The sequence below is a fragment of the Schistocerca piceifrons genome, chromosome 6 (genome assembly GCF_021461385.2).
Source record: "Schistocerca piceifrons isolate TAMUIC-IGC-003096 chromosome 6, iqSchPice1.1, whole genome shotgun sequence".
Lineage (NCBI taxonomy): Eukaryota > Metazoa > Arthropoda > Insecta > Orthoptera > Acrididae > Schistocerca > Schistocerca piceifrons.
This window is the reverse complement of record NC_060143.1, coordinates 398,233,364-398,252,629: the sequence shown is the minus strand read 5'-3', so window position 1 is coordinate 398,252,629 and position 19,266 is coordinate 398,233,364. Positions and strand designations below refer to the sequence as shown.

General features: G+C 38.0%; 1 protein-coding gene across 2 annotated transcripts in view; it reads right to left on the bottom strand.

Annotated features, from left to right (window-relative positions):
- The window catches only part of LOC124802475 (terminal nucleotidyltransferase 4B-like), a 43,109-nt gene that overhangs the window by 6,764 nt on the left and 17,079 nt on the right, over positions 1–19,266 (bottom strand). The window contains exons 4-7 of one of the 2 annotated variants that reach the window (XM_047263274.1): positions 18,775–19,011; positions 16,365–16,511; positions 12,824–13,017; positions 12,056–12,303 (exon numbers count right to left, since the gene is read on the bottom strand). In XM_047263274.1, the coding sequence (XP_047119230.1) occupies positions 12,056–12,303; positions 12,824–13,017; positions 16,365–16,511; positions 18,775–19,011 (826 nt within the window). The remainder of the gene's footprint in view (positions 1–12,055; positions 12,304–12,823; positions 13,018–16,364; positions 16,512–18,774; positions 19,012–19,266) is intronic. The other variant, XM_047263275.1, reaches the window with a different exon arrangement.

The following is a 19,266-nucleotide window of genomic DNA, read 5'->3' as shown; positions in this document are numbered from 1 at the left end:
CATTGTGAAGAATATGCAGTGACTATAATGAGACGTGGGTGGCTATTGGTTTCCTGCAGGAGTTGGATTTCTGTGACAGAAACAGGAGTACTTCACAGAACTGAAGGAACTACTGATTGCAGGCAGTACACCAATATAGTAAAGAATACTATGCTTCCTTCAGTGCAAAAAATCAAATGTATATACTGCCTTATTTGGCAAGACCCCACGCCATCGGGGTTGTTCGCCTGCCGGGTGCAAGTGGTTTTATTTGACGCCACTTCTGTGACTTGTGTTGCTGATGAGCATGTGTTTTGTGATTTAGCATGTAAGTTCTTGATTTGACGGTGGGAGATTCATGTGATGAGCAGTTTTGTATCGAGATAGAAGATGGTGTAACTAAGCGAAGGCAGCCTTGTACAGCAAATGACGAATAAAATCAGCAGGGATATTTTCCGAAAGCTTCTCTATCATAAGTCGTCTCCTCATAACCTTTATTCAGTACATTTTAGATCTGTAGGTGGAAACCTATGAAATTCCTGAATTACACACCATTAATACCAGCACTTTTCTGCTTCAGCCAACAATATTTAAAATTTATTACTTTTTTGTGAATACAGAATGTGAGTAAATACTTAGTGGCAATGAACAATTTGTTAAGCAGGTAGACAAACTGATTTCGTCTGTAGCAGACTGACTTTGCTATGGTAATGATAAATAACAATTTCAGATGATCATCAGTTAAGGCTTAACAGTAGATAGTGAGCCCTCATAAGCACATTCTTAAAACTTTTATAGCCTCTGTGCCTTTTATTTGTTGGTTCTAGATGCTATTGCTGCAATTTGATCATTATCGTGTCCATAATCTTTCCCCAAAGTAAGCAATCCTTAACATTCAGGGCTTAGGTGAGTGCAGAAAGACCAATGGATATTTTGCATTTCTCAAATCAATGACACGCGTCCTCTGATGTCATTGCCCTGGCCTGATTTTTATGCTGTTATTACCAAATGGTCTTATTTTTCTGCCTTTTGTCTACAGTGGCCCAATTTCTTTGCTGTTGAGTGTACAATAAAACACTTTATGAAATACACAAAAGTCTAAAAAGAACATGGAATGATTTAAACAGGTTTTGATTGTTCTTGAAGGCATGGTAGCATGGAAGATGATTCTGCCTGCCTTATTTCTATTAATAACTCTTTTAAATTAAAGTAACTTTATTTTCTGCTCTTTTATCTTCGAGTAAATTTTATATGTTTATAGTTTAATGGGACAAAAGTTTCTTAAAATTCACATGAACAGTGAAAAGACGGGAAGCTGCCAACTTACAACAACAGCCAAATATACAAGAATTTAATTCCTTTTTTTTCATCCTCTTAAGTACACAAAAATTTGGAAAGCATGCCTTCCCTCTCCACTTGAGACATACTCAGACTCCTGGGGAGATAATTAACAGACATATATAACCAAACGTAACAGAACCTAAGGCACTATGCACCTCTCTAAGTATTAAATGATGAACACTAGAACGTGTCAATCTATTTAAAATAAAAAATGTAACTGTCGTATCTCCTCTACCTGAAAGATTTTCTTCTATTACTAAAGTAATTCATGAGTCTGTCTTAAGTGCCTCAGCTTGTATACATCATCTATGGAAGAACTGGATAGATGCAATTTTTTATTTTTATTTTATTGTACTCCCACTTGTACGATGTGCACAGAATATTAACACCTCTACAATTTTGGCAATTGTTAGTGCTGTTTTGTTTTTATCCTTTATCACAGTCTCTGTACCTTATGATTTGGTGAGATAGATTATAATAAAGCTGTTTCACTGAACATGTGCAGCAGAACATCAAAATACACAATGTTCATCATAGTGCCAAATCTACCATCACACTGTTTGACAAACACATTTAACAGTGCCATATATGGTCCAATATTTGACAAATATAGAAAGTTTGACAAACTATTATTGTATACAGAGTGCTTACAAATGCTAACAGAAGAAGTTCACTTTAAGGAAGGGAATGGACAGTTGGTTTAAATTACAAAACTACAATGTGAAATGACACACAATGGAAATGAAAATAACAACATGGTCATCCAAACACTACTCTCACACGAAAGTCAACTTAAACATCTGATGTTGTAACCTTACTTATCATTTTGTGTTGTACTGCCAACACCTGGTGCACAAGAAATGCTGTGATACACCTTTTCAAGTGGATGCTATAGTTCAAATCTGGGTTGGAAACACAGTTATGAGTCCTGTCTGTGCTGGGTTATTTACCCATCTGAAGTTTTTAAGAGTTTCTTTCTTACAATACCGAAAATGATACTGGAAACATTGGGTGGCTCTGGAAAGGAGACAAGAGCAACTGTAATAAGGACAAGCAAGAAATGGATTTCAGTGACCATTCAAACAGTTACATAAAATGCATGAGAAGAAGACCAACCGTCACTTCACCAGAGACCAACTGGACACTCCACAGGAACAAATAGGTGAATACTTAATTTTTTTTCACAACCGACTCAAACAATATCAATGAGCAAGTAAAACAGAAGCAAAACACTCAAAAGGAGGAAAATTAAAGACTATCTCAACTTCAACACTAGATGAAGACAAAACGAGCCTAATGGCAAGTGAAACCTGTGTACCTGAGGAGGGTAAACATCTCAGAAGAAATACATAACAAACTTAACAATAACCAACTGGCAATTTTTTACGGAGTGATCCAATCAAAATATGAATGGATAATGGTGAAATGTGTTTAATGATAATACAAATTTTTACACATGATGTTGGCATTTTCAATAAACTAAGAATAACCGCTGTCATTTTGAAAAAAATCTGGGTGCATCCAGCATGGTGCAGGAACCACCATCCTGTAGTTAGGTTCCAATCACTGCATCATTCTACAGACCATAGTTCAGTTCTTGCAAATGGCACATCAATTAGCACTTAGTATGTGGCTGTCTTAATATTACGGTGATTGCGGGAAATGGGAATGAGTAACTAACGTAGTATTATGTCACACCAATTACAAAGATTTTCCATGGTGTTCACAATATATTTACAGTCCCACAAACATCTGTGAGGTCTGCAGACTTTGTGACTGCTTGGTGGCAGAAATGGCATCACTGGAAAAATTTGTCATTTTTGAAACCTCCGTTACTGATTTTGTTTTACAACCATTAACTGACATTCAAGCTCTGTCTATTTCATATGGTTTTGTGTTCAAAATGTGCAGTAAACAGGAGAAATATTTGGAGCAAATGATTTGCGAAGCCTTATGAGGCTACAGATGATGAAAATGAAGTATTTGATGACAACTGAATATGATAATAATTCTAGACTTTTTTGAAGATAAGGTGATGCATTCATTTATCATGCTATGTTCAAAAACTGTATTGTTATCAATGGTTTTCCTGGTTACACCAAGAAATCAATCTGAGCATAGCAGTCCAAGGACTCTGTGTGTATCCATGTTTCAAGTTTTGTCACTGTAACCACTAAATTTTGTTTGTAACATTTCTGTGCGTTTTTTTATTATGTAAACTGGCTGCAAAAGAAATTTAAATAGAAAAATCATGCTTGTTTATGTATTTGAATACTATAACGCCTTTTCAACTTTTTTGTGACAAAAAGTATTCAGTTGAAGTTTCATCTGTATATTAAAATTTAACAACACAGATGTCTAATAAAAGTATGAAGACCAACAAACCCAGAAATACAAGTTATGTAGTTTACTACTGTCGTTTGCGACTGTAACAGAAGCCTTATTTAGACCAATGACATTTGGTTTGATTTTGAAACATGTCCAGTGGGCAGGTTTATTTGTCTCCTACTTCATTCATAACATTTTTCTACACACAAAATACATTTATGTTTTTATACAGTGCTTGTCGGCTGCCATATCACTATCATGTACTCTGAGATGGCAGCTGACCTAAACAACATAAAAAGTGAATGTATTTTATGTATATGAAAGAGCTATGCACAAAAAGCCAGCATACATGTGTAACAACATTAAGAAAGAAGTCTGAAGCAAAAAGATGTGACCAATAAAAATGCTTAAAATAAAGTAAGATGTGTATGATCTAAATAAGACATATTACAGCTGGAAACAATGGTATTAACCTATGTAATTTCTATAACTGTGACTGCAGTAAAGGAAAGAAGACAACATGTAATCCTAATATTTTTTTGAAATTCCAACTACATACCTGCACACACACACAAGCTGTGCCTTCCCAAGACAACACAGATTTTAGCGAGTCCACAGATAATGCCGTTGTTATGTGCTATTTCTGTCCACTATGGCATATGTGAAGGATCACTGAATTTTTAGTGTGATTCTGTAAATTCACTGTAGTAACACTGATTACTGTAGTATAAAACTCAACTGTCATACAGAAAGACTAAAGAAGTTTTGTACTGTTACAGCCACATTTCAGATTTCTGATATATGAGTGCAGCAGAACTCAATTTGGTGATTGTATGTGCAATTTAAAGCTTCAGGATACATCTTCAATGGGAAAGCAACAGTTGGCCTGCAGTGACTGAAGAAACAGCTGATCGTGTATGACTGAGTTTCGCACATAGCCCACAGAAGTCTAAGAAACTCAGCAAGCAAAGTCCTGAACATACGATAACTAACCGTTTAGAAGATCTTAAGGAAACAATTGAAGCTGAAGCCTTACTGCTTGCAACTGCTGCAAGCAAAGTAAGCTGCTTTGAATTTTAAGCACAGTTGCAACAACTTATGGAAGAGGATGGGTTACGGGAGAAGTTCATTTTCAGTGAAAGCAACAATTTTTGTTAACAACATAATAAACAGGCACAGTGTGTGAATCCTGGTGACAGCGAACCCTCACACTATCATGCAGGACATTCGAGACTCACCAAAAAGTTAATGCATTCTGTGCAGCCTCGCTGTTAGAAGTTTGTGGTCCCTTTTTCTTCTGTGGAAAGGCCATTACAGGACAAGTGTATTTAAATATGATGGAAAACTGGCTTACGCCACAACTGGAGACTGACAGTGTGGACTTCATCTACCAACAGGATAGTGTTCCACCCCACTTCCATCATGACGTTTGTGATTCTCAAACACAAAGTTGGGAAACTGATTAATCGGTCATAGTGGGGGTTGGTGATCAGCAATCCATGAAATGGCCTCCACACTCTTCTGACCTAACCACAATAACCACATGCAATTTTTTTGTATGGGGTTATATGGAAGGCAGGCACATGGTGTGCCAAATGTGGGAATAGTAACTTTATCATCAACTTCCTATCTGTGCCCACATATACAAATTCAGACACTGTTGCTTGATGCCACAACTAACTTTGTTAGCTTTTCAGAGAACTAACAATGAATGAATAATGTCACATTTATTCTAATCATGACAATGCAATATCCCAACCATTCTCAAGTGTGTACGAGAATATTATGATGCTTTTTAGATAACTAACCACCTCATTCTACAATGTGGTATACATCAATACATTTTTAGCTTTGGTAGGTGTATACGATTAAGTCACACAAAAAACTTCCCATTCACTTTACATTTAGCTTGCCACTATTTGGCTCGAGATTCGAAGAACTTAGGTAGCTGGAATTTGTTAAATGTTTGACATCACATTCAGAATGTTTCAGACTGGTCTTATCCAAGAGCGACATTATTTTGGATATCTGCTGTGATAAAGGTAATCTCAGTTTGTCACACTGTCTCTTAGCACACAACTGCACATGTGCACTTCCATCACTCGTGGAACACATTTTATATCAACAATATATTTACAGTATAAACAAGAAATTAAGAGAGAGAGAACAGTATTTAGAGAAGGCGGTACAACAAAAGGACAAAGTTTTCATTTCCCTGTTCAATTTTACAAATTGAATGTTGTGATTTGCAGCAATTCTATAATAAATACAGGCAATTTATGCAAATGTCAGCTTACAAAGTAAGCACCGCTAAATGCATATTCAGTGATGATATTATTTTCTGGTCTATGTCTGTAATAGGGAAAGGAGAGTTTTGAAGGATATTTGAAAAGAAGCAGTGCGTTCACCATACCTTTCAAGCTCTTACAAGAACCAGGTTTTTCTTGAGCTACTTGTTAATATCTGCTTGCAATTGCTACTGTCTGTATGTCTGCTTTTATGATAAGTTGATATACATTTAAAACATGGCTATAGGTTCGGAACAAAAAGTTTCCTTTTCTAAATGTTACGAGCACTAGCAATAATTTCTTGGTAGTTTCGAGACACTGAAGTGTGGAAATATTTTTCTGATCATGAACCAGAACACGAAATTAATATTAATTTCAGGTTTTAACTCAAGCTTCAAAGAAGTTCCGCAACTACATATTTCTGAATAATGTACGCTTGATAGCTCCAGCTCACAACTCAGGGGGTTAGATGGAAAAGGTGCTACCCCTCAATTTAGTGGAGATTAGGCTGATCACAATATTTGTTGTGTTTTCAGCTACATCACATACATATCAGATACTATGAGATCTGTTCAAAAATTTTTTCTATCCTTACTTTTAACATATTGTGCATCGTCTCCTTTAAAATACGCTCCTTCACAATTGATACACCGTTCCCAAAGCTGTTTCCACTTCTGGAAGCAACCTTGATATGCCTCTTGCTGGATCGCACGAAGCACTGTCGGCGAATGTTCTTTTATCTCATCTATTGTTGCAAATCTTTGTCCTTTCAACGGGGTTTTCACCTTTGGACATAAAAAGAAGTCCCCAAGTGCCAGGTCTGGAGAGTATGGAGGATGAGGCAGCACAGTGATTTTGTTTTTTGCTCAATAGTCATGTACTAGCAGGGATGAATGTGCGGGTGTGTTACCGTGATGAAGAGCCATGAATTGTCTTCCCACATTTCAGGCTGTTTCCAAATAACATTTTCTCACAGGCATCAGAACACATTCTGACAGTACTATTGACTAACAATTTGCCCCAGTGGCGCGAATTCGTGATGAACTACCTCTTCTGAGTCGAAGAAAAATACCAGCACGCCTTTGACATTTGAAATGACACGACAAGCTTTCTTTGTCTTCAAGAACCTTTCCCAACCCACTGTGGAGACTGAACCTTGGACTCAACGTCACAGCCACAGACCCACATCTCATGACCTTATGATTCTCTTAAGGGGAGTCACAGAACAGAAAAACATTTTTTTTCACATTTTCGGATTTTTATCTTCATTATAAAATTTGAAATTTTCCAAATAAAATGATATGTGTATCTTTTATAAACTCACATCGGAAGTATTTTATTTTATTTTTTAAATATAATCTACACTGGTTGAAAATTAATTTTAACGTGGATTATTTCAAGATTTAATAAAATCGGTAATTTTTTAGGTAGAAAGCTGTAGACTGCTGTGTTATAAAGGTTAAATTATGTGTTTGTATTGGTAGCATTGTCAAAAACAGTATCATATCTTTTCATAGTACAAACACACTTTGTATGTCCAACTGCTAATGTTTTTCCGAGGAAAAGTGATGAATAGATTGGTAAATCTCTCAAAAAGTAAATTATGACACCAAAATGAAGTGTTTTTAAGAAACATGGGTTTCACAGCAACAGATTTTCAAATAAAGGGAAACACTATGTTCAACATGTGGCATGTGAAGTTACAGACAATGAAATACAGACAAACTCATCAGTATCTACATAAACACCAGATTGAAATAAAATGTTGCGATACAAAGTTTTCTCAAAACAAAAGTGATGAGTATGGTAGGTTAGGTTATATTCGAATAGATTTACACATTTTAACAAGGGTGTTAGGTGAATGTGTATGTTGTAAAATATGTAGAGGTACAGTTAGTTTACATGAAGACAGTTGGAGATATCAAATGGACTAGCCAGGAAACTTATCATTAATTGCGCCAGTTGCATATGTACTCTCTCACTTTGGAATTCTGATAAGTGTAAAGATAATTATTTTGAAGTAAATGTTACGTGGTTTTACAGATTGAAAGCTATTGGCAAAGGACACACTGCAGCAGAAACAATGTGTGCTGTGATGAATATGCCATGCCCACCTTGTAATATCAACAAGTATCCAAGATTCATTGGAGCTGCTGTGTAATCTGTTGCATGTGTGTCAATGAAGGACACTGCACATGAAGCTGTTGAAATAAATGATGGTATGAATGACATACCAGGAGCTTTCGATAGCACTTGGCAGAATTGCGGCTACAGTTCTAAGAATTCTGTTGCTACGGTGACTAGTGTGGATACTGGAAAGGTAACAGATTTCCAGATTTTAACCAAGCATTGTTGTAAGTGTAAAATCAGGGACTGAAGAATGGCATATCTGTGACAAAATGATGAAGGAACAAACAGTGGTATGGAGGCCTCTGCACTTAGTGAAATTTTTAGTTGATCTGTGAACGAAAGGGAAGTGTGTTACACTAAGTTCTTAGATGATGGAGACTCAAAAGAAGTGAAGTAGCCTCTATGCCTTATGGTGAGAAGATTATCACAAAACTGGAATGTGTTGGTCGTGTCCAGAAGAGGGTGGGCACCAGTTTGAGGAAGTTGAAGCAAAGTTTGAGAGACAAGAAACTTTCTTATGGTAAAACCGTGGTAAAACCGTAAGAGGCAGGCTGACAGACAAAATGATTGATGAACTAAAGCAGTATTATGGGATGACCATTAGAAATAATACTGAGGATTTATCAAAAATTAAGCAGGTAGTACGCCAGACTGTCAACCGATGAAAAACCAGTACACCACTTTTGTCCTCCTGGACCTGGTTCATGTGCAATTAGCACAATGCCCAGTACTCTAACAATTCATACAGCCATAAACATTCCAGCCCAGTAGCAGTCATGGAAATCATAAAGCATATTTACAGAGACCTGGCAAATCCTGAATTACTCAAGAAGTGTCTGCATGGTCAGACACAAAACCTCAATGAGTCGTTCAATAATCTTATATGGACTCTAATACCTAAAAATGTTTTGGTTGGAATGAAGAGAATAAAGTGAGGGGTCAGTGATGCTGTTATTGCTTTTAATGATGACAACATTGGTAGGGTGAAAGTGCTACAGCATATGGGAATTAATCCTGGAGAAAACTGCATTAGAGAACTTGAATGGATGGACAAAGTTTGCATTGATAAAGTGGAGTATGAAGTACCGTTGGCTACTAAGGAGTCCAAAAAGAAGAAAAAACTTGGAAAAAGATGAAGAGGATGATATGCAGTGTGGCGCAGGGTGCTTCTGAGTGACTAAAAAAAAAAATAAAATAAATAAATAAATAAAAAAAAAACTTTAGAAGCTGTTCCTGAAAATTTACATTTTCTGTTGTATTTTCCCCTAAATCTCAGAAACCACTTCGAGTAGGGTATTCAAATTTTTAGGGAGCAATACAGGGTGTATACATGGGCAAGTAAAAAGAAATTTCCAGATCTCCCAGTTAAAAATACACTTTCTGTATTAAGGAGCAGTATAATTTTCCTCCCAACTGTAAAACTTATCAATCCTTTAAATCATTATGGTTTCATACACCGATGTAGAATTTCCTGGCATTTTCAGAACGAAACACGGAGGGGGGGATATTTGCGACGTACATTGCGTGTTTTCGTATTGCGAAAGTATAAGTTCGAATTTCACCAAACTACACATATTACTTTCCAAAGCACTGAAATAGAGATTGCGATGCGATTCTGTAAGCCAGATGTAGTTCAAGTCACATGATCTCGCCAGCCGATGACAGTGGATATTATAGAGCATAGGACACCTGATGTAGTCAGCCAATAGCAGCAACATCACTATTGTGTAGCACGAACACACAAACAGGAAATGTTAATGGTTTAAATTAATATACATAGTGTTGCTACAAGAAAAGCAAAGCTTTCACATGTAATATTGGTCTCCGAGATTAACAAGCTGCAAGAGAAGCTGAGCTTTCACATATAAGTTAATCTTTTTTTGCGCATGTTACACTTTAAGATACATCATACAATTGTGCCAATAAAATTTTTAATAATGACATAAATGTCTTATAATCTGGGCTCGAAATTCTTCTGAACGGTTGTCCTCAAAGAGTTGATTTTTAAATGAGAGTCTAATGCTCTGCGATTTAAGAAGTTCATCGTACATTCTCGCATATAGTTCATCTTGCGTAAAAGGAAATTTGCTTTGAAAGCAACACTCTTCAATCCACCATTCGTAATATTTTCCCGTGAACTGTGGAAATAGGTTCGTTTCAGCAGTTGCCTGAGAAGGCCAGACAGGTGTCACCGTGCTTGCACAGCTATGACAACACAGGAAGCCTTTATATTCGTACATGTAAGACATTAAAATAGCTTACATTATCTCATAAAAGAAACAAGATATCGGAGGATACTTCAAGAGCATCATAATTTCGTGAACCATATTAAAATCCTTAATTCAGCTTATAGTGCACATTCATATGTCCAGATTCAGATGTAAACTTTCCTGGAGTACCAGTACTGTATTATCTCATGTTTGGTTCTTTATTATGGCATAATGCCATACGTGCTAGAAGATGTTAACGTGCACTTTAAATGCAAAACACTTACTTTCAAATAAATTGACTGCCTCAGCATGAAAGATTAACAAAAGTCAAATTTCTTTAGCAAACCGACAGAAATTACTTCATTGTTCTGCAAGGCGATTAATGCTTGAATGTCAGAAAGGTGTAAATAAAATAAAATCTGCAACTAACAACATATTTTAGCCTTCTGTAATTATGTGAATGTATTTTAATTCACTTCATAGCTCCCACCATAGAAATCCGTTTTGTTTTTATTTGACGTTAGAGAAATGAACGAATTATTGACCGTTTGAGGTAGGACTCCAAAAATTTAAAAAATTGACTTTCCAAAAGTGTTCTTTTTGTAGCACACATCTTTCTGAAGTGTCCAATACATAAAACACTTGTTCAAAGAAATGTAAGACATGTTATTTGGTCTTAAGCGTGCAAAAGTACAGTGCCACGCTTCTTCATGCAGCATTCTTCTATCACATGTCACTGTATTTCGCTCTGTGGAATTCAAACGTGTATATTTTATAGTGGATGCATCAAACTATATGCAGGACAATGGAAGTTAAAATGTCCCGTGATGCCTCTCCTGCTCCTGGTCTGTCGGTTTGACAGATCCTGAGGCCAAAGTCTAGAATTCTGGTATTGGCTTGTAAGCTGTGGGACAAATTTGGCAGCAATATGATTCATTCAAGATGTGTCAGGATTTCATAAAATGATCCAGCTAAAGTATTACATTCTTCTGTAATCTCTCAGACAGTCAAGTCTTCGACTGGCCTGCCCAGTTTCTTTAACCTCTCTGACATGAGAGAGTCATCGGTGGACATCAAAGGGTATCCTGAATGAGAGTCACCTCTGACTTACATCTGGCCATTTTTAAACCGTGTGAACCATTCGTAACACCGAGTATGGCTTAAGCACTCATCAACATAAGCTTCCTACATCATTTGGTATATTTTCTTGAGTTTCACGCAAAATTTAATACAGATGTGTTGCTCCTCTAACTCTGCCATCTCAAAATTTTCAAACTGTGCAACACAATGTTCTACTCAATACAGCACTGAACAATAACCAACAGACATACAATGAAACTTCTGGCAGTTACGCACTACACACAGGCATGTGCAGGGATGCCAAGTTCTTTTTGCTACAGCACACCATTGGTGCAAAATTATGAATATTCTGGAAGTTTTTGAACAGACCTCTTTAACAAGTAGTTCCATATTTACTGCTAGAAACCACTGCCCAAAATATATATCTGTCAGTCTTATTGTGTTTTATACCCTTTAATTTAACATAAAAACATAGAAATTGCATCAACTTGAAAGACTTAGCTCTATGTTTTGCTAGTCCCTTCAACTGACACACAATACCTTATAATTTGTTGTTCTTACATAATGACTGTTTATAGACATAAATGTGGATGAAGAAGTGGAAATAACATTTAACAAGCTGGAACTTTTTACTACTACTACTACTACTACTACTACTACTACTACTATATGCAGAATGACGTGGCACACCACACCCACCAAACGGGAGCGGTAGCTGACCCACCGAATCGCTGGAGGAAGTTAAACTTGAATCTCCAGTATCCAGAGTTGACTGATCACTGCACGAGCTTAAGGATTCCTCTGCTTCTGCTTCAGGCTCGGCTTCAGGTTCAGCCTCAGGCTCGTGCTCTCCTTCAGTCTCTGTAGATGATACGGGAAAATTTTCCCGGATCCATGCTCTATACTGGATCACTTCATCAGTCACCCTGATGATTCGGCCTAGAATACTGTGAAATAAAATTTACATTACAGACTGAAAATATACTGGTCTGAAGTCTCCCCAAGTATTCCTTTGAAACTACACTGCTAATAAAAAAAAGTGTGTGTTTGAATACCTGTGGAAACTTAATAAAACGCTTTTTGAAGTTCCAATTGTGGAAGGAATCCAGCATTTGCCCTTAAAGCCATTTGGGGATATCTCAGGGAAGTTAAATTTGTTATGAGATGGGTGTTTGAATATGGTTCCTCCAGAATACGAGTCCATGTTTCTCAACTGTGTCACAGTGCTCATCTCAACCTAACCTGTTTCTTTTAAGCTTTATAGGCCCATTGTGAAAGGTAAAAATAATGTCATATACATTACAATTTTTTATCTATTTTTGGCCCACATCTTTGTTTTTTTCATCTACACAATACTTAACAGTAAGTGTCTAGAAGTGGTACGCAGAACAATTTAATATTAGACAGCTGCCACTTCTATGGCTCATCACATGTTTCACTTTATGTAAAAATACATTTTAAGCATACCTGGCCTTGTTAGCATCATAGATGAGGTGATTAAGTGGATTCACAGCTTGTGTAAGCACAATATAAGCATAACTGAAAGCCTGCTTTACTTGCAGTGCACCATATGAACTGCGTCCTATGTCATTCCCAGGTGTTAGTGGGTCTTCAATGTAAAGAAGTGAAGGGTGTTGTCCATCTGCCATATCACGCTGCACCTGCAAGAATAACAAGTTTGGTTGACTGTCTGGGCCTGAATTAATAATCAGTAATAATTAATTAATAGTTTCCTGTTGATAATTCACTCATATAAAAAGTGGAATTGCCTGTCAACGGTTATGTTTTAGTTTTTCTGAGAACAGCCTGGGTAACAGAAATATCTAATTCTTGAAAACAGTTAAGAGACTGAAGAATATTTGGTTCACATGATCTATGCACTAGGTTGAAAGTTAATAAAATTTACACAAATATGTACGCAAGAACTGTTTTGTCTGATGTTAGCTGTTAAAGGAACTAATTGCAATATGCCTTTGGGGAGGTAAAAAAATAAATAAATAAAATCACCCCTGTATGAATGAGAATTTGTCCAAGTAATTATCATCGATCTTTCCAAAGCAGTGCAATGTAATGGCACAATTCGTTATCGTATACTCAATGCTTTCAAGGAACAGTTGCAAACAGTAAAAAAGACTAAACAACAATTAATTCAGGTATTTTTCTTCATTTGCTATCTATTGTTTGTTATTAAATTTTTTATAAAGCCAACAAAGTCCAGAAATATAAAGAAGTTGCCAATAAATTAAAAGCTCACCTAGAAGTCTTAAGGATAACAAAAGAGAGTGAAGGAAATTTTAACCCTTCTGGATTACTGAAGATAGACAATAGTGTACACTAAATGACTGCAAAATTTCCACGCAGGCCCTTGACGTGCGGGATCAGCTAACCTACTTCATTAAATTTAGTTGTTCTAATTTGTCCATACAAAGTGTACCCAAAAAACACTGGGATACCATAGCCATGGGTGGAGCTTATGTAGTATGGATTTCTGCCACTAGGCAAGTACAGCGCAATGCATTGCCAGTTCAGTGCCGCCTGTCTCGTCGAGCTGGCTGTCCAAGGAATAGAAAAGCAACTGGAATCACTCAACAGAGGCAAGTTCACTGGACCTGACGGGATACCAATTCGATTCTACACAGAGTACGCGAAAGAACTTGCCCCCCTTCTAACAGCCGTGTACCGCAAGTCTCTAGAGGAACGGAAGGTTCCAAATGATTGGAAAAGAGCACAGGTAGTCCCAGTCTTCAAGAAGAGTCGTCGAGCAGATGCGCAAAACTATAGACCTATATCTCTGACGTTGATCTGTTGTAGAATTTTAGAACATGTTTTTTGCTCGAGTATCATGTTGTTTTTGGAAACCCAGAATCTACCTTGTAGGAATCAACATGGATTCCGGAAACGGCGATCGTGTGAGACCCAACTCGCTTTATTTGTTCAGGAGACCCAGAAAATATTAGATACAGGCTCCGAGGTAGGTGCTATTTTCCTTGACTTCCGGAAGGCATTCGATACAGTTCTGCACTGTCGCCTGATAAACAAAGTAAGAGCCTACAGAATATCAGACCAGCTGTGTGGCTGGATTGAAGAGTTTTTAGCAAACAGAACACAGCATGTTGTTATCAATGGGCGTGCCACAGGGGAGTGTTATGGGACCATTGCTTTTCACAATATATATAAATGACCCAGTAGATAGTGTCGGAAGTCCCATGCGGCTTTTTGCGGATGATGCTGTAGTATACAGAGAAGTTGCAGCATTAGAAAATTGTAGCGAAATGCGGGAAGATCTGCAGCGGATACGCACTTGCCGCAAGGAATGGCAACTGACCCTTACCATAGACAAATGTAATGTATTGCGAATACATAGAAAGAAGGATCCTTTATTGTATGATTATATGATAGCGGAACAAACACTGGTAGCAGTTACTTCTGTAAAATATCTGGGAGTATGCGTGCGGAACGATTTGAAGTGGAACGATCATATAAAATTAATTGTTGGTAAGGCGGGTACCAGGTTGAGATTCATTGAGAGAGTCCTTCGAAAATGTAGTCCATCAACAAAGGAGGTGGCTTACAAAACACTCGTTCGACCTATACTTGAGTATTGCTCATCAGTGTGGGATCCGTACCAGATCGGGTTGACGGAGGAGATAGAGAAGATCCAAAGAAGAGTGGCACATTTCGTCACAGGGTTATTTGGTAACCGTGATAGCGTTACGGAGATGTTTAACAAACTCAAGTGGCAGACTCTGCAAGAGAGGCGCTCTGCATCGCGGTGTAGCTTGATCGCCAGGTTTCGAGAGGGTGCGTTTCTGGATGAGGTATCGAATATATTGCTTCCCCCTACTTATACCTCCGAAGGAGATCACGAATGTAAAATTAGAGAGATTAGAGCGCGCACGGAGGCTTTCAGACAGTCGTTCTTCCCGCGAACCATACGCGACTGGAACAGGAAAGGGAGGTAATGACAGTGGCACGTAAAGTGCCCTCCGCCACACACCGTTGGGTGGCTTGCAGAGTATAAATGTAGATGTAGAATTTTCACGGAAGATTTGGAAGCGAAAAAGGTTGCTGACAATTGTTCCTTGGTTTTTGAGTGATCATCAAAAGGAATGGTAAGGTGAATCATGTCATGCTTTGAAACAACAACTTGAAACTGATCCAGAGTTTCTGTTAAAGATTACTACTGGCTGATGAGTCATGGTGCTATGGTAATGGCCCAGAAACAAAACAACAGTCAAGTCAATGGAACAACAGTCAAGTCAATGGAAAGCATCATAGTTACCCCCTCCAAACAAATATCGCCAAGTCAAATTAAATGTCAAAACTATGCTGATCTGCTTCCTTGATGCCAAGGGCGTCATTGATTCAGAGTTTGTTCCCCCATATCAGACTATCAATTAAACCTTTTATTTGAAAGTTTTAAGAAGATTTTGCAGCAGTTTTTGTCAAAGAAGACCCGAACTGTGACAGACAGAAGACGGGTTCTTCCAAAATGACAATGCACCTGCACACACAGCCATCTCTGTTAATGAGTTTCTGGCTAAAAACGTCACTCGCGAAATAATTTACTACCTTTGTTAAAACAAAATTAAATAGGCAAATGCAACTACAAGAGATTCAAGTATCAGATGAATATGAAGACGTTATTTCCATTCTACCCTCCTCTCTGAACAGTGACCGATGTATTCATGGCCTGGATCACTGGTCTTCCTGGAGGTTAGGCGGGGTTACATCCCCACCCCCAACAACAACAACAACAACAACAACAACATAACAATAAATGAAGATGTAAATAGAAAATGATGTGCAGGTTGCATGGCTTTGTATAATGATGTTCCAGGAAACATGTACACACTTTTGTTGCACAATCAATGCTTATCATACAAATTTTCTGAAATGTAGTGATGAAGGTTAAGAACAGAATTTAAATGCTCAAATTACTACGTAATCTTTTCTGCACTAGGCAACATTTCAAAGAATTACTTGTAGTTTTTTTTACATGACTCACCTCTTCCTTTGAGATGTAGGTGCCTCCATTCTTAACGCGAATGCCAGTCTTCATGTAATTGAATTTACGGCCATACAGCTCAAAAAATTCAATTAGCAGCACACCAAGATTAGCGTTTGGGCTATATGCATTCTGACGTGGATGCAACTGCAATGAATAGAAAAATAAAATCGTAATTGAAGTTAATGCTTGTAGCAGTTTCAGTTTGAGAAACATAGTTTATTAGGCTCTTACAGAGCAGAATACATATTATGTGAAAATTCTGTACAGGAAATTGCACAGATGGTATATAGCACTATGTCTCTCTCAACAAAGATGGAAATCCAGATTCAAAATCACTTCATATGAAGTAAACACCCAAAAGAACACCTTTGGGATGAGTTAAGACTCTCAACTGTTCTCCAGGCTCCAGCTCTAACATCACCATCTTAGCAGGTTTCAGTTCCTTAGGAAGAATGTGCTGTGATTACTTCAAAGGCGTTCAGACACTTCACTGTAAGTGTTCTCAGCAGAGTTCGAGTCATCAAAGGTGAAGTGTGGATACATCCCACATTAATGTCTACTAATAATGTCTGGATACTTTTGATCAGAAAGTGTATTGTGACTGTACATTTAAAAAGCGTTAACTCTTAAAAGATGACGACAGGTGACCAACAGATAATATTCTTACAGCTCGCTTTTGGCCAATAAATAATTAATTCCCATGAGAACTGGCCCCAGAAAATTGTTCCATAAGGTATTATCGAGTACCAATAAGTCAAGTATGTTTGGAGTTTGATTTGTTTGTTTGTTTGAAAGACTAGCAATTATAAGAAGACTGGAAGTTGCTTGGCTTATTTGTTTGAGCAACTTACACTATGTGATCAAAAGTATCCGAACACCTGGCTGAAAATGACTTACAAATTCATGGCGGCCCCCACATCGGTCATATTGGAATTCAATAGGGTGTTGGCACACCCTTAGCCTTGATGACAGCTTCCACTCTCGCAGGCATACTTTCAATCAGGTGCTGGAAGGTTTCTTGGAGAATAGCAGTCCATTCTTCACAGAGCGCTGCACTGAGGAGAGGTATGTCAGTTGGTGAGGCCTGGCACGAAGTCGGCATTCCAAAACATCCCAAAGGTATCCTACAGGATTCAGGTCAGGACTCTGAGCAGGCCAGTCCATTGCAGGGATGTTATTGTCGTGTAAACACTCTGCCACAGGCCATGCATTATAAACAGGTGCTCGATCGTGCTGAAAGATGCAATCGCCATCCCCGAATTGCTCTTCAACAGTGGGAAGCAAGAACGTGCTTAAGACATTGATGTAGGCGTGCTGTGATGATGTCATGCAAAACAACAATGGGTGAAAGCCTCCTCCATGAAAACCACGAGCACATTATAACAGCACCACCGCTGAATTTTACTGTTGGCACAACACACGCTGGCAGACGACGTTCACCTGGCATTTGCCACACCCACACACGCACCATTGGATCGCCACATTGTGTACTGTGATTTGTCACTCAACACAACGTTTTTCCACTGTTCAATTGTCCAATGTTTACGCTCCTTAACCAAGCGAGGCGTCGTTTTTTACTTACCGGCGCGATGTCTGGCTTATGAGCAGCTGCTCGACCATGAAATCCATGTTTTCTCACCTCCCGCCTAACTGTCATAGTACTTGCAGTGGATCCTGATGCAGTTTGTAATTCCTGTGTGATGGTCTGGATAGATGTCTGCTTATTACACATTACGACCCTCTTCAAATGTCAGCAGTCTCTGTCAGTCAACGGGCGAGGTCGGCCTGTACGCTTTTATGCTTTACGTGTCCCTTCACTTTTCCACTTTACTATCACATCGGAAACAGAGGACCTAGGCATGTTTAGGAGTGTGGAAATCTCATGTACAGACGTATGACACAAGTGACCCAATCACCTGACAACGTTTGAAGTCCCTGAGTTCCACGCAGTGCCCCACTCTGCTCTCTCACGATGTCTAATGACTACTCAGGTCGCTGATATGGAGTACCTGGCAGCAGCTAGCAGCACAATACGCCTAATATGAAAAACGTTTGTTTTTGGCAGTGTCCGGATACTTTTGACCACATAGTGTATTCCATACAGAAAATATGCATACTGGCAGTTGTAAAGTGTGTGCCACTGTAAGATTAACCTTTATCAATAACCTTTACCAATAGTTATCTATTTACTTGAAATATGCAATAAAGACAGTAATATTCACAAAAATGGAAACAACTTGAGCACAGATAGAGACTAATTCTAGCAAAACTACACCAATACCTAATAAAACAACTCCGCAACACAACAAGAACACCAATACCTGAGAACATGACCACATTTGAAAAATCACAAAAAGCAAGCTCGCTCTTTCCAGCCTCTCAAAATTAATTTGTACTGGTTACATACCTGCAAGAAGCTAATCGTCATGAGTATGAGACTGTAAGATGAGATACCACCAGTGAAAACCTCATTTAAATCTCTCTGTAAAAGGAACTGTTTTAGTACAAGGACTAGCTTTGGCAAAACTGGGAAGCGCTCTTTGAAGTCCTTTATGAGCTCTGCAGACTTCACACCATTGCTCATGTTAAAGCTGATGTCAACCTTTATGTCCGACTCCCGATCTTTCAGCTTTACTATTGGTACCTGTGAATTCATTAACAGAAAATGGTTTCAAAACATATTTTTCTCCATAAGAATAATATAGATTACAAAAGAAAAAAAAATTATGTCTAATTACTTATTTTTAAAAAAATTTGTGTGTGTGTGTGTGTGTGTGTGTGTGTGTGTGTGTGTGTGTGTGTGTGTGTGTGTGTTTTTGTTAGGGGGGGGGGACACACAAAATAATTAAGAACCAATTTGTTGACAGAATATTAACATTAGTATATATACAAATATAAT